At 40.0% G+C, this 14966-nt stretch overlaps 2 protein-coding genes and 2 long non-coding RNA genes across 26 annotated transcripts in view; 2 read left to right on the forward strand and 2 right to left on the reverse strand.

The window, feature by feature from the left end:
* LOC115239945 (RNA-binding protein lark) overlaps positions 1 to 3075 on the reverse strand; it is a 36837-nt gene extending 33762 nt beyond the window's left edge. For 5 of the 23 annotated variants that reach the window (XR_003884697.1, XR_003884696.1, XM_029814829.1 and 2 more), the window contains exon 1: positions 2844 to 3070. The gene's annotated coding sequence lies outside the window, so the exon portion shown is untranslated. Of the gene's footprint in view, positions 1 to 2843 lie in introns of all 23 variants that reach the window. The other 18 variants (XR_003884700.1, XM_029814835.1, XM_029814833.1 and 15 more) reach the window with 11 other exon arrangements.
* An 893-nt stretch (positions 3076 to 3968) lies between these two features.
* LOC115239944 (bone morphogenetic protein receptor type-1B) lies at positions 3969 to 10969 on the reverse strand. Its single transcript, XM_029814820.1, has 4 exons — positions 10837 to 10969; positions 5798 to 6806; positions 5395 to 5710; positions 3969 to 5308 (listed from the first exon to the last, which is right to left on the reverse strand). The coding sequence occupies exons 1-4, from the start codon at positions 10925 to 10927 to the stop codon at positions 5177 to 5179; spliced, it is 1548 nt and encodes a 515-aa protein (XP_029670680.1). The 5' UTR covers positions 10928 to 10969; the 3' UTR covers positions 3969 to 5176.
* Positions 7284 to 9988, forward strand: LOC115239948. Its single transcript, XR_003884705.1, has 2 exons — positions 7284 to 9401; positions 9761 to 9988. It is a non-coding gene; the product is annotated as an uncharacterized LOC115239948 (long non-coding RNA).
* Positions 10970 to 11036: 67 nt separating the features above from the next.
* On the forward strand, positions 11037 to 14939 carry LOC115239949. The gene is made up of 3 exons (XR_003884706.1): positions 11037 to 11159; positions 12757 to 13120; positions 13229 to 14939. It is a non-coding gene; the product is annotated as an uncharacterized LOC115239949 (long non-coding RNA).
* Positions 14940 to 14966: the final 27 nt, after the last annotated feature.

The following is a 14966-nucleotide window of genomic DNA, read 5'->3' on the forward strand; positions in this document are numbered from 1 at the left end:
ATAACAAAAGATATAAAAAATTATATTAAAATTCCAGAGAGCTAATAGTGATAATCTCCTTCCACTGTAATTAGGCCATAATTCAAATAGATGTAGAAATCATAAATTACAGAAACTTGTAAAATCTTTCATACGAGCAAGGAAAGATATCGGAGCACCTCAGATGGCCATACCAGGATTCTCTCACTTATTAGACAGTCACTTTGTCAATGAATCATTTTGTCGTCTCACATCCGATATTTTTCTGCTCACCTATACATCCTATGACTATTATATGTTATTTTTCAATTATTTATTTGCGCAATTATATGCTCCTGATATATCGCGCGATACCAATCCATCTTATTTCATCCCCACCATATTTATTCCATGGATTCTGCGGGCGAATTACTCGCGCCGCATGGTGTTGCGTCGTCTGAACAGAGCATCAAAGCCGGTATAACATCGGCAAATATGAATTTCGATATATAAACATACGAAAGTGCGTGATCCCTATTTATATATTTATTAAAGGTAGATTGATCTCCCAATTACGCCATCTTGAACGTTGCGCTAAAGCGAGATAGCAATCATGATTTCGGAACTACATAACAAACTCCATTTAGTCGCATTGTATTCCGCTTGTCAAGGTTACCCGAAATTATAAAAAATAAATATTTTTTTTCTTCGAAATATTCCGACTGACGTAACTCTCGCGCGCGATATACTCTGTTGCTCGCTCGATGATGCAATCTGTCGAGACGGCGTCCCTTCCCTCGAGATCTAATCGGAAGGGAATCGGAGAGGCGACGCGATCGTTCGGTTTCGATCCCGACGCTTTCCTTCCTCCATCTTGCCGAGATCTCGCACGCGCGATCCGCTAGCGAATAAACAATTTACGCACAAAAAGAGAAACGCGTTTCCACGGTTCCCTATACAAGCGCATTTGCGTATTCCTCGAGATAGCGAATCAGCTCGTTATACCCACCCTCGTGAAGCGAAGGCTGTAAATGCACGGCTGTGAGAAGCAAGATTTCCGCACCGCACCCGGTACGGCGAAAGCGCGTACATACCTGCGATCGGATGTTCCTTGAATCGGTACACGAGCGATGTTAGACTAAAGAATCGGCGGGAAATTCACGGAAAGTTCGGATCGCACCCACGGCGTTTCACGCGAAAACACAAACGAAACTCCGGTGTCGCCGGTTGAGCTCGAAAGACACGCGAGGAAACGGAAACTAGTAATGGCGGCGTCTGGCGCTCGTTGCGTCGTTCGGCTTGCGTCGCGCGTTCCTCAACCCATCGCGTCGTGCGCTCGCCCGGTGACGTCAGCGCCGCCGAGGAGCAACCAATCACGAGCGAGCGCGGGAGAATTCTACCGCGCCGCGTCGCCCCTGTCACTACCATCTTTCCGAATTATTCAATCGGAGATTCATCGCGCTCCCTTGTGCGCGCGCTAAACGTACTGGAAGAAGCGTCTGCATATATGTATACTGCGGTATTACGCGTCGCTTTTTCGTTGCACGTATATGATAAAATGTAGATATAGCGCCGATATCAGTGTTGATCTCTCAAGTATTTACAAAGAGAGCTTTTAGTATCTTTAAGATGGATCATGCATACATTTGTTTATAAATTATCACGAATAAAAGATACATTTATCCTAATTTTATTTTAATATAATAAATACAAGGAAATAAATCTCTCGTTATCAATAGTTCAATAGTAATAGAAACTTATCTACTCAATTTAGTGAATATGGAGTATGCAATGTATTTATTCGCGACAGTATTTCGATGATATTTTTAGAAACAACGTCAGGAGGTATGTCGATGCACTTTGTTCGCGAATTTTTATGCCGAATTTTCATAATCAATATAAAGAAACATGTCAAACAATACTTATTTACTTTCTTATCTCTTTTCAACAAATAAAACAAATAATTTACTACCCTCGACGGTTTTCTAATAACTTATTTAATTCAATCTATTATTTAAACTAATGCATATTTTCGAGTAATAGTTATTGGTAGTCGTCCAAATCGCAAACTACGTAGAATTTGTCGCAAAAGAATACACAATAATTGAAATCTTGCCAGATTAGTACATTATGCATTATGCAGCATTACTAACTTTGTCACAACAGACGTCAGAATGACAAAAAAATATATATTAACGTAATAGTGGCTATAATAAAATTTTATATGATTATCGTCGAGATTCAAGGATTGTCCAATACATTGATCGTTTCAAATACGTAGAGTCGCGAGAGAGACAAGTCAGCGTGGAAAATTACCGCACGGAGATCGTACAACTGCGCACGAGTGCGACGAAGACGGGGAATGCATTCGTAGAAGCGTCATTTCGCCCATCGATATAAGTTTCATCTCGTCGCGCGATACGACGAACGCACACCCGGCATAATCTCGTCGAGTTCAGATTTCGATGATTCAGAATCGTGAGAAAAAAATCTCCACGTGTATATTCGCGAGAAACGGCAACAACGGCAATTGCTATAAGAAACGAAAACGAAAAAAAAAAAAAAAAACCGCATCAAAAACAAACTCGGCGAGATTGCACTGGTGTAATCGCGCATTTTTAATCGACAAAGCCGCTTGGAAAATAAGAGAAGAGCCCGTATTATTCCGTCGAAAGTTTATATGACGACGTCACGAAAATGATCTTTATACCTCGAACGAGATCGCACCGGCTAGACGGCAGCCGGGATAGAACCGAATGGGATGCTCGTTCGAGATAGCGTATCGCGAGTTATTTGTTCGTGCTTCCGCGACTATCTGTGCGCGACGCGATTAAGCTTCCGATAATAATTAGCACGGCGACGCGAGGATAGATTGATGTACTCACCAAGTCAGTAGTCTGTAAAACTGCTAAAACTGCGCGATACACACGCGATACGACGCGATCCACACGCTCCCGAGGTAAAAGATGGCGAAACGGAAATGTGCAGCGACGCGAAGAAACGTTCACGTCAACTCGAGACGTTTCCTGTGAGAACTGCTGCTGACCTACTGCTGCCAACCTAATTCTAACCGCTGGCCATAGACGATAGATATAATAAAGAGGCTTCTCAATCGATCAATAAAGACGCTATTTAATTTGTATGACGAGCTTTGTGTGCTTGGCTTCTATTACATGAAATTCGTGAAACTCTAGAAACTCTCTTTTTGATAGTATGACAATTATAACATTACCTAATGGAAGATTTATATTATGAATCCTCCATAATTGTGACGACATTTATGTCCCTAAAAAATAAACTTCTATTGGATATCGAGTATCGGATCTCGAATATTCGATACAGTGTGAATCTTGTATAAGTATAGTATATGGATGTATTATACATCACGCATATTGTTGTGTATTCAAATGTTGGGAAGAAAGCAAATAATTTAATTGTAAAAAGTGCGAGTAAAATAAACTCGTTATCATCAAAGTCACGAATTTGACACATAACTAGAAATGACTAGTAAGTAGAAATAAAAGAACCTTCCTTATCTATATCTCAAATATATATATAACGTATCTAAAATATTATTATACTTTCAATTTTAAACATGGCAGTTGAATTATATATTATTCGATCTAATAGAAAAATATATAAGCGCTACAGATTTTTCAACAAATAAAGAAAAGATATCTTCAGGAAAAAGATGACGCCATTAAATACTTGCCGAAAAAATAAATTTAATTATTTTCAGTCAACTAACTATTGTCTATCTAATCTTTTTTTTTCTTGTTTTAATTACAAATTAAAAAAACGTCTAAAGGAAAAACATTTAATATTTATCGCATATTACACGTGCAGAAGTCGTAAAAAATATGTCGAGTTTAACGAAATTTGAGGAAAATTTTTTTTTTTAAATAATTTTTTAAATTAAGATCGAAAACATTCTGCTTGGTTTTCTCGATTTTCATCCGCAAATGTGTTATAAATTTAAAGGGATATGCACAAAAATAAATACATCTTCTAAAATAACATTTCCTACATTATACATTGTTATTGCACTATACAATTGTTATCTGTTTTCACAATTTCCCTTTCTCCAATTACTTTCTCTATACAAAAACATATAAATTCGAAGAGTACATCGGCAGCATAACGAAAATTCGGAGTAATCGATAATCAACCAAAGTTAGTTTTTAAAAATAGATTAATATGTGTGTGTTCTCCATTTTTTTGTGTACAAGTTAGAAATATAAATTACATATTGTACAGATAATAATACAAACTTGCGCATTTGATACTCTAACAATCGTCAATGTGGGAACTTTTTTTTATTTTACGCAAATTTATTATGTGCGCGTTTACATCAAAGATAATCTTCGATAATAAATATATTCTATGTGAGGTACTTAAAAGAAGAGAAAACAGCATATGATATAGATCGCAGGAGTAGAAACTTTTAAAAGTTCCCTTTAGGCACGTTAAACATATTTCTTACGTCCAAACAAAATAATTCGATGCAATGATGAAACATTTTACATAAAGATGAATTTATATCTTTCATATGAGATGTATCTGATACATTTACATGCTGAATTCGTTTTGTGTGGCTTTGCCAGCCCAAAAACAGTATAATATATTCCTTTTTTATACAATATGCTTTCTAATTACTATTTAATAAATAGTAGATACACACATTTTAAATACTATTTAGTAAATAGTAGGCAATAAGTAGTACATCAATAACATATTTAACAAGTTTTAACATGGGAAAGCGTGTCCAAATCATACTTTCGCGATTTTATGACGCGTTTTCTATAAATATAAAAGGAAATTATACATACACAAGAGAGCTCCCAAGTTCCCCGCATTTACTTTTATCTTCGATTTCTTTAAAAATATTTTCACACAGCAAAGATGATGTTTCTTCTCCGATAAAATGTAATGCGTGGATTTGGAGACAGACACTCTATATGGATATATCTATATACAAATTATATACATAATAATATCATTCATTTTTTACGATTAGTCATTCACTTCTTTATGTACACATTCATTCATATTCTCTTTCTTTCTTTTGCATATTTATAAACTTTAATCATCAGTCTCAAGGCTGCAGTCTATCAACAGTTCTATGTACACTAAAGGATATATTACAAGGTATATTATATTTACAGGGGTAGAAAGTTATTTAACTAGACGAGTTAGTTTTTTGTAATCGCGTCAAATGCTATACGTATTTGATAGTGTGATTATGGTGTACTTTCGACACTAGTGTCTTTTTAACGCGAAGAGCAGTTAAGCGAACTGGTGGATTCGCGTGCCAGCATTCCGACATTATTTTGCTCATTGCATATAGAATCTGTAAAGAAGATAACAATGTTATTCGATTCATAAAATCGACGGGATTAAATTGAAAAGTCACGGAAAAATGTGTCTCTCTCTTACCGGATCGTTATCCCATTTTGTCGGGATAATTGGACGTAATCGTTTCACGCAGACTACCAAGCGCATATCCTCAAAGTCTGGATCGCTTGGTACGACATCGTGATAAGGCAAGGCGTAAGGCTCGACGGTTGAATTTTTACCACCCGTGACACACCTTCTGCATGCTTCCCAAAATACGAGACCGACAGAATACATGTCTGCCATTTTGAATGCATCGAAGGAAGATGTATTGAGAGTTTCGTCCAACACCTCCGGTGCCATGTAACGTCGCGTACCCACTCGAGTATTTGGCGCAATGTCAATCGCTCCGCTCTCGCTATACAAAAATAAATATCTCACTGTAGCAATTTGTCTCGTTTAAAAATCATATTAAAGATAAAGAGTGCTTTAGCGTAAAGCGTACCTGATGTAGCGAACAGCCAATCCAAAGTCAGCTATGGCACATTCTCCATTCCTTTTAACTAAAATGTTTCTGCTCTTAATATCTCTGTGAGCTATCGCGGGTTTTCCTTGTGTACCGAAGATCTCGGTATGCAAGTGTGCGATACCAGAGGCGATTGATGAACAGATCGCTAATAGAGCATGATGATCCAGCACGGTTACTTGTAAGTAATCGTGTAATGAACCTCTTTCGTGATAATCCGTAATCAACAACATTTGAGTCCAAGAGCCAGTTCCCTTGATATCGGCGGCGATAAAACCCAAGATGTTATCGTGTCTCAACAGCACGGTTTGATAAATTTCCGTTTCTCTGAACCAAGATGCTTCCTCTAAAGTGAAGAAAACCTTCACCGCTACTTTTTCGCCGCCTCGCCATCTGGCGAGCCATACCTCGCCGTAACGACCTTTTCCCACGCACTGCGACATGGCTAATTGTTTCGCGATAGTCTGTTGTACCAAGAGTGGCAATCCCGATCCCGATCCGCTGCTTTGATCTATAAAATCCTTGAGGGTTCCTTGTGACGGCACTAGGCACGGATCTAACTCCTTCTTCCAACATCTGTGATACATGATTCCTATCGCTATTATGGCGATCATCAGCATTGCCGACAGGACCACTGCTAGGATAATAATCGGCGCTCCTGTTGTAATATCTATCGAATTGGTACCCGCGGTAGGACGCGGCTTGTAGGCTATTTCGGGAAACTGATCCTTGTTACATAGATCCGTGTTGTTACAGCACGTTATACTCTTCTCTCGTAAGTGAGGAACTTGATTCCCTTTGCATTGCATAAAGCCGCCCTCCGCGGGTGGCAAGCAACCAAACGACCACTCGGGCACGTATTCTCCCAATTCGGACTCCCACACCTCCTCCACGGCACTGAAACATTGCCCTCCGGCTCGTAACTCGCAGGTCCCGTTTTGCCTGCCGTCCGGACAGTGTCCATCGCAGTAACAAATAATGCCCAGCACTGCAAAAAGGAGAACATAACGTGATATTATTAGTTGTCGATCCGAATGAATCAAAATAGTATATATATAGATCAAGAAATGTGCAACGCTCTAAAATTAATCACATCTAGTCATTTAAATGTTACTTTTGGATCGCGCATGTGATTCTTCTGACATTCAAATTTATTTAGAAGCAAGTCACGAGAAAGAGAGTATGGAAGATGCGGCATAGAAAATTAGGTAAACAACGTGTTGCGTGAGATGCGATAAATAACTTAATAATTGATATGAGATGGAGGAATGGCTAGAGAGGGATATACTAGGCGCGCGGAGTTGAACGGATTCGAGAGGTTGTTTGACAAGTCGTGAGATGTGTCATGTAGGCGAACGACCGTCGTCGCCTCCCACGGAAGAACATATATATATCCTCTTTTATATGTTTTTATAAAATTTCTCCGGACCATGAGGAGAGAGAAGCTCTTCAACAGTAGGATCTCCGAACGAGCGCTTAGAGTCCGCTTATCAGTACGTCCGTCACTGGCGAGGAAAGCCGTAATGAACTGTTTAGAAAACTGTCACGAACACGCGAGAATGTGCGTATATACGAACGCGCGGGTCGGACGGGAGGCGTAACGCGCATATCTGCTTTCGTGCGGCTTTCGCGACGCAATCGGTGCCTGTAATCGCACGAAGGTTTCAATGAATCGCGCGAGGCAACGTGCCAGCTAGTCGCGGACCTTATCAGCGTGGCAAAGAGCAGTATCAGCGATAGCCCATTCCGTACGTCTATTAGTCGCCGAATCCCAAAGTTCGCCGGCGATTTCATTCTACAAATGCAACGTACAGCTATTTCAAGATCCTGATTCTTTTTTTTTTTTTTTAATCAACAATATCGCGATCTCGAAGCCGCTAATCTATGATACGATATCAAAAGTGATGGGCAACGATGGATATAATGCGTTATATCTTGAATGAAACAAAATTATAACAGAATGTTGGTAAAGATAGGCGCATTATAAAGTAATTTATCGATAAGATAATTCATAAGATTGCCTTGGTAAAACGCGTCGTTCAAATTAATAGAAAAATACACTTGTGTAAATATTTAAAATTTAAAGTTAATTTCGATTTGTACAACAGGATGTTGATACGCGAGTCGGGTGTGAAAACTATCGCTCTCTATTATCTTTTTCTCTCGCTTTATCGTATTACTAATATTTACCAGTCAATAGAAGATGCGTGATTTTAGGGATCATACATTTTCGTTTGTGTTAAACAATAACTGTTAAATTCTCATCGATAAAATAATTTGTGTCGTTATAAAAGTAGTTGAAGAAAAGATTTTTTTGTCATACATAGTTTTAGAAATTTTATCATACTTATTTTTGCATACTTTATCGCGACCTAATTCTTATTTCAGGATCGCTGAATCGAATAATGTCATCGACTTTTAATCGATGCTGAGAAGCAACGTTTCGGAGGCCAGACGCTATCGCGCTAGAATGGCAGTCGCGCTGCACGCGAATGTGCATAGGAAACTTAATACCCGCGGGCTGCAAATAATATTGTCGGGAAAGGCGGCGCAAACTGGCACAAATGGACTCGCGTAACCGTGATACGGGATCGTCATTTTCGCGGAAGAACAATCGGCCGCGTGCGTAATCCTATATTCCGTAATCACTCGCCGTGATTTCGAGCGGGGAATCCCCCGCCGATCGAGAGGAAATAGCGCGAATTCCAATGTCCAACGTTCGCGACGCGACGAAATTGAATGAAAAACTGAAGCGGGTTATAATTTTAAGCACAATTTTCAGCATCATACACAACGATTCTTCTCCTACATTAAATTACCAATTAAAGTAGATTCAAGTTTGAACGATCACTTGCTTCTTTCTAAGAAGGAACTAGGGGGAATCCATTAAATCTCAGTTAGTTTTAATTAATGTTTATGGGCTTACATAGATGCTAGTTTGTCGCCTTTTCGTTGTCACGGATAAAAATAACGATCGTTTTCGCGTGTCTACAACTTGGACCCATATCGAATCTTTTTTTCATTTCAGATTTAATTTATCGTAATTATCGATCATCCTTTGCACCGAGACCTACTTTGTTATTCAGATAGCGTGTGCATTTTTTTTTTATTTCGACAGAATCCTCTTAAATCACGAGACATTAAGTCTCGATAACAGCCGATAATAGTGCCGGAAACAGCATTATTCATTAAGTTTAATGCATTTTCATAAAATACGCCATAAAATAGCTTATTTTTATGTTCCTGGATACGGAACACATACATATTTCATTAAGAAAGACCGTCTTTATTAATTTTATTCATTTTAAACAATGTATAGGCACGATGTCCTTGCGAGCCTCGTGAAAAAAAACACACGTCATATGCGACGAAGAAGAAAAAAGAAGAAAAGAAAAGGGAAGAGTGAGAGAGAGAGTGCACAAGTGAGATGAGGGGAAAAAGGATCAGGTTCCTCTCCACGTTTTCAACGGGAGTACGAAATTACGTTCGGCGTGTATTCGGCGAGAGGGAGACACGCTAAAACGACGTCGACGTTTATAACTCTTTGATGTATTTCGAGTCTTATGCGCCCTGCCGGAGCAAGGTAAACAATCTCTATTTCCTACGGACAGACAGATTCCTGTATTTCGTTTCGCACATATTTAGCGTATAAAAGCGATAGTTTAATCGCAAGTTTCGATTACTGAATATGAAGATATGGTTTGACGTCAATGTGACATACGAATCGAACAGGCGCACTATTAGCGAATCAATTACTTTAGAAAGGACACATTACACATTTTCGGAATCATTATCTCTTACAAAAATTATTCAATAAAAAGTATGCAATAGTTTTCATATAAATTTATATAAATTTTTTATCATCATATATATATATATATATTATTTTAAAATCATCACTAAAGTGAATGATTCAACTTTCTTATCATTGTCATTATTCAGTTTTAGCAAACGTTGGTCGAGTGCAATCGGACTGTGCGGATTGAAAAAAAGAAGATATTAAAAATACGACGATTATACATCGTAATTACTGCAATTTCAAAGGGTTAAAGTCTGGTGTCACTTGGCTGATATCAAATCGATCGCGCACAGCGATCGGCTGGTCCAGTATCTTGTGTAAACGCTCGAGGTTGAAGCATGACCGAAGGATGCGAGAGAGAGAGAGAGAGAAATCTCATTTGTAAAGAAAAGGGAAAGAAAAGAAGAGAAAAATGGAAAAAGGTCGTGGCGGTGGCGCGAGAATGGCATCGATTCTCGGCACTGCTGGTATTTCAGTCTAACTCCGGAGCAGTTAATTTCATCTCTGTCTGTCTCTCTGTTTCTCTTCGTCTCTCCCGCGTTCTCGTCCCTACACAGGCGTAAAAAAAAAACGACCGCATGCCATCTCAGGAATTCCTTTGGTGAAAACTTATCGATTGCGAGGGAACGTCTCTGCTGCGGAAGGAAAAACTCGGAAGAGAGGAAGCATCTCTCTGTGAAATGAAATCGAGAAAAACAAGACATCGGACTGAGAGCGACAAAAGTCATCTTACCCGGAGGAATCGTCGTTCGTTGCCGTCGAGCTGACGACGCTCCTCGAACAAGAGCGCTTCCTCGAAAATCGTAAGCGAAAAGCGGGATAAGATCGAGAGAGGCGCGCCGAGTAATAATGATCTTTCACATCCGCGCGTCGATCGCTCGAGCACATCGTGCTTGTCGACCGTTCGGGCAAAACAGAAAGAGAAACGAACGCTCGTCTTTCGACGAGGGATGGAAACGAGACGGAGGAGATCACAGACGTCGGGTTCACACATCTGCGAAGCAGAAGGCAAACGACCGCGGCATGATCGCGTTTCTCGCAAGTAGTCCGCATCCGATCGATGCCGACGGCCCGGCAGCGACGGGACGCGTTCCCCGCATCTTGCCGTCGGGAGTATCATACACACATAAGCGCGCACTCGACGCACACAAAATAGTGTGTACGTACGTTGCGTACGTGTTACATCGCGATAACATCACGCACAGACGGCTGTACTCACCGCTGAGGCATCTCGCGGCGAACACTCCCAAGCCGAGCCATAAGCCATATTTACATCCGTGCCGATCCCTGGAAGCGGAGTGCCCAGCCATTTTCTACACTCGGGAGCACATACTTCACTGTGACGTAAAGCGTTCCGCGTCGAGTCGCAAGGCGCAGGCTACCCCGGCCTCGGCCATCTCCGTCCTCAATCGGTTGGTGGGGACGGATTGTTGCGACGGTGGGACGTGGTCTCGTGCATCTTCGGCTCGGCGAAGAGGAGAGTCGATCCAGCTACGTGGAGTGAGCGAGGTGGCGACGATTCTGTGAGACGAGGACTCCCAGGTCTGTACTAAGAAACGAGGGAAAAATTGAGTTTTTATCTGAGAGATCTCATGACAATATGATAAGGAAAATTGAGAGGTATAATGACGGATAATATGTTTATTACGATAAAATCTAATTGTCAAATGATCCGTGATCGTTGATGCGAATCAATTTTCTTTAATAATATATAAAGTTAATGAATCTTTGGACTTTATCATAATGAATGATGTTAATGAATGGCAGCGCGCGCACATTTTCTTCCATCATTGAATGGAGTTATCTTCGGGCAATAGCGTTCTGTAATTATCCCAAGATAAGATCTAGCATTATAAGGGAGCGAAATTTCATAACATAGTGAATAAAATTAAAAAGAAATAAAAAAATATAATTAGGAATCGCTTTTATATAAATTATTTTTCTATCAAGTCACATATTTTATATTAACAAATATAAATAATACAATATAACAAGGTGAAACGACACACAGAAAAGCCAAAAGACGTCTTAAAGATGTCTAAAAAACAATAAAATGTCTTTAAGTTGTCTTTTATTAGTCATCTTTTAGGGACATGTGCTGTTTGGGACATTTTTGCTCATATCTCCGAAAGTCGTAGTACACTATCACGTTTGAAACTATCATTTTTCCAAAAAGTCTGAAGGTCATTTGTCTAAAAGCTTATCTTTCTAAGAGATCGGGGTCTGGCTTTAAAACGTGATTTCCATGTAAATCTCTGTTATTGTTTAGGGAGTTTATGTGTATGCAGCCCGTCGAGTATACGGACCTGGCGTCGTTCTGTTAGCGGGCAAGCGCGCGACGGCGCCCTACGGGCGCCACCGTGCCGCGGAGATCCGGAGATCTCTCACTCACTCTCTCTCTTCCTTTCTCTCTCTCACCCACGTACGGGGATCGTGATATTCTCCGGAACGAGCGAGACGGGGAGGGTCGACTTGGAGCGGCACTCGACTCCTTGGAAAGGCGCGAATGTCTATGCGCGGCGCGTCACCGCGGAATCTAGAACCCGGCTAGAATCTGGAATCTTTCTCCGATCCGCGGGATACACGAGCGAGATTTCTCTCTCTTTCTTTCAGGCTTAGCGGTATTTGCATTATTCTCCGGTGGGTCTCCCATAGCCAATTCAATTGGATGCATCAACGCGCGGACCGAATTCGCGCTACAAAGCTTACATTTATTAAGATTTTAATATTTTATAGCGTCGATATAACAGATAATAAATATAATACTTTAATATAAGAATTAGGGTCACGATATATAATAATAATAATAATAAGCGAGCAAATTGATTCTGAATAAGATATGCGCGAAATAAAAGAGATGAAAAGAGTGTCACAAGATAAAAAATCACCTCCAACAAAACATACATGATTGCTCTCATTTTCAAGAAGAAGGGAGAGAGAGAGAGAAAGATTGAAAGGCAGAGAGAGACCCAAATTTGTTTTTTTTTCCTCTCTCTCTCTCTTTTATATTTTTTACAATTAATTTCTTAATTAATTTCTCCGTTTTTTCTATCTTTCTCTCTTTTAAAACATCGATTTTATTTAAAATGGGAAAAATGTAATAAAAAGTGCAATTGAAAAAAACAGATCTGTATTTCAGCGAGGATCGAAAAAAGGTCCATGATTAAGCGCATCGGGGGTGCACATCACGCTGCGCTTTTAAGTAACGATACGGCCAGCATATCCTCCGGTGCATCGCAACTCGTCCCGGCTCGGCTCGACGTGCGAGTATACTGGTATCGATATCAGATTACCGGTTAATTGCTGACGGCGCGGCGCGCTCGGCCCCGAAGATTGTTGCACTCTGACAGCAATATTTCACGCTTCAGAAGGGCGAGACTACTCGCTACCTCTTTCCAAATGACCTGACGCCTAATTGTAACACGACTTATTTAATGAAACGTTCTTACGTGTTATGTCACGTCACTGTGAATGCTTGTTAATTTACAGTGGCCAGCGGAAAGGTATTTTATTTCTATTAACGCAAAAAAAATCATCAATGTGTATAACATACATGATAAGTTAGTTGTTATATATTAAAGTGTACACCGTCGAAATATTTTATTTTTTAGGTAGTCGGCAGATTTTTTCTATCGGTGCGTATTTTACACAGGTAGCGTGCACAAAAGTGAGAAAGAGGAGCACGCACTATATACAGACGGGGGAGTATTGAGGCACGACAAAAGGCGCACTGTTCCCGCGGGAGAACAAAGCTCGTGGCAATTCTTTCGCGCTGCAGCAGCTGCCAGATCAGGATCGCAGAACGTCGGTTCGCATCGAGATTAGGTCGTCGTCTCGCGCAACGATATACACATACACACACACACACACATACACACACACACATAGCGTTATCCATATAGCGTAACCTGTTGCGTGTATATCGCTCGAGCGTGAAGTCGCGCGATCCAGATTGAAGCGCGTCCGACTCGCGCTTAAAAGGCGTCAGTCATTATATTTTTAGAGATGATCTTCGGCACTTTTATGGAAAGACGTCCACGCGTGCCGATCCCATTCGATATGCAGCGAGCGGCGCGTGCTTTATAGCGGATTTTTCTCAAAGCCGACCTTGATTTTTTTTCAAATATTTTATGCAGAATTCATGTAGAAATTTTATTTTCAAACCTTACACTTCTCGATTATAATGACTGAATTTTTGAATTCAATATTACATTTAAAGTCAAATTTGTTTCTTGGCGAGAATTTATTTTTATTGGAACTGGTCGATATTTTAAATATCTCGATATAATTAAAATTCCATTGTTCTTACACGTTTTTACACCTTAATGTAAACACTAATATCGTTTGCGGCTAGCGTTGCCGTGCGAGAACTCGTGAACAGGATAACAAGAAGCTTGGACAATTGACAATAAATCACTTAACATCGCTATTAAGCTTATAGAGTGTACATCGTTGGAAACCACTAATGTACGCTCGACTATGTTCTCCGAAGTAAATGATGGCTCTTTAGTTTAACTTCAGTATTCGCCTCATCGTCGATCTTCGGTATATGACGCAGAAATTATTCTAGTCTATAGCGTGCACTTATAATGATTTGCAGATGCTGGTAAAAGACGCAATAAAAGTTGTGCGCGCGCGAGGCATAAAAGTGTCTGTAAAGACGATGTTAAATTCAATGGCAACATCTTACGCGCGACTAGTCGCAATTAGCCTACTTGAACGAGGGCCTCGCCTATCATTCAACCGGAAATCGATTCGATTCGTTGACTGCCGTCAAAGATTATGCGAGATAATCATTGCTCGAAGCGAAGTAAATTCTGAAAGAAAAATTAATAGCTTGGTCGCCGTCATCACTGTCATCGTTTTTGCAGAGAAATCGCAGTGTCTGTTGAAAAGAATAATTCTCTGTCTTCGGATCATTTTGAGATTAATGCTTAATTGTGAATTATCGAAGATGTGAAAATCTTTCAGAATAGATTGAACGATGAATATGCATGTGAGGCGTATTAATTGCTATAGTTGGCTAACGAACGCTCGCTATTGGGGATAATTATCGCGAAACCTATTTTATTATCTGCCTCTGCGTTCTTAACGAACTTATCTGGATTGTCGGGAAGATTCTATAACGATTTAACGATTGCGGTATGTCAATCCTGTGTTATTTCTTAAAGAGAGAAAGAGAGTTGCTAAAAAATTTTATTATAAGCCTCCGGATCTTCAAATAAATTGGATTGCAATGTTTTTTTTCCGTTTTATAAACAACCGTAAGCGGATAAGAAAACCTCATTTCTTATTCACGTCGGGACGGTCACGTCGGAGATCCGAGACTTTTTAAGAGTCGTGTTAAAG

This window comes from Formica exsecta, unplaced genomic scaffold (genome assembly GCF_003651465.1).
Source record: "Formica exsecta isolate Colony F162 unplaced genomic scaffold, ASM365146v1 scaffold4, whole genome shotgun sequence".
Lineage (NCBI taxonomy): Eukaryota > Metazoa > Arthropoda > Insecta > Hymenoptera > Formicidae > Formica > Formica exsecta.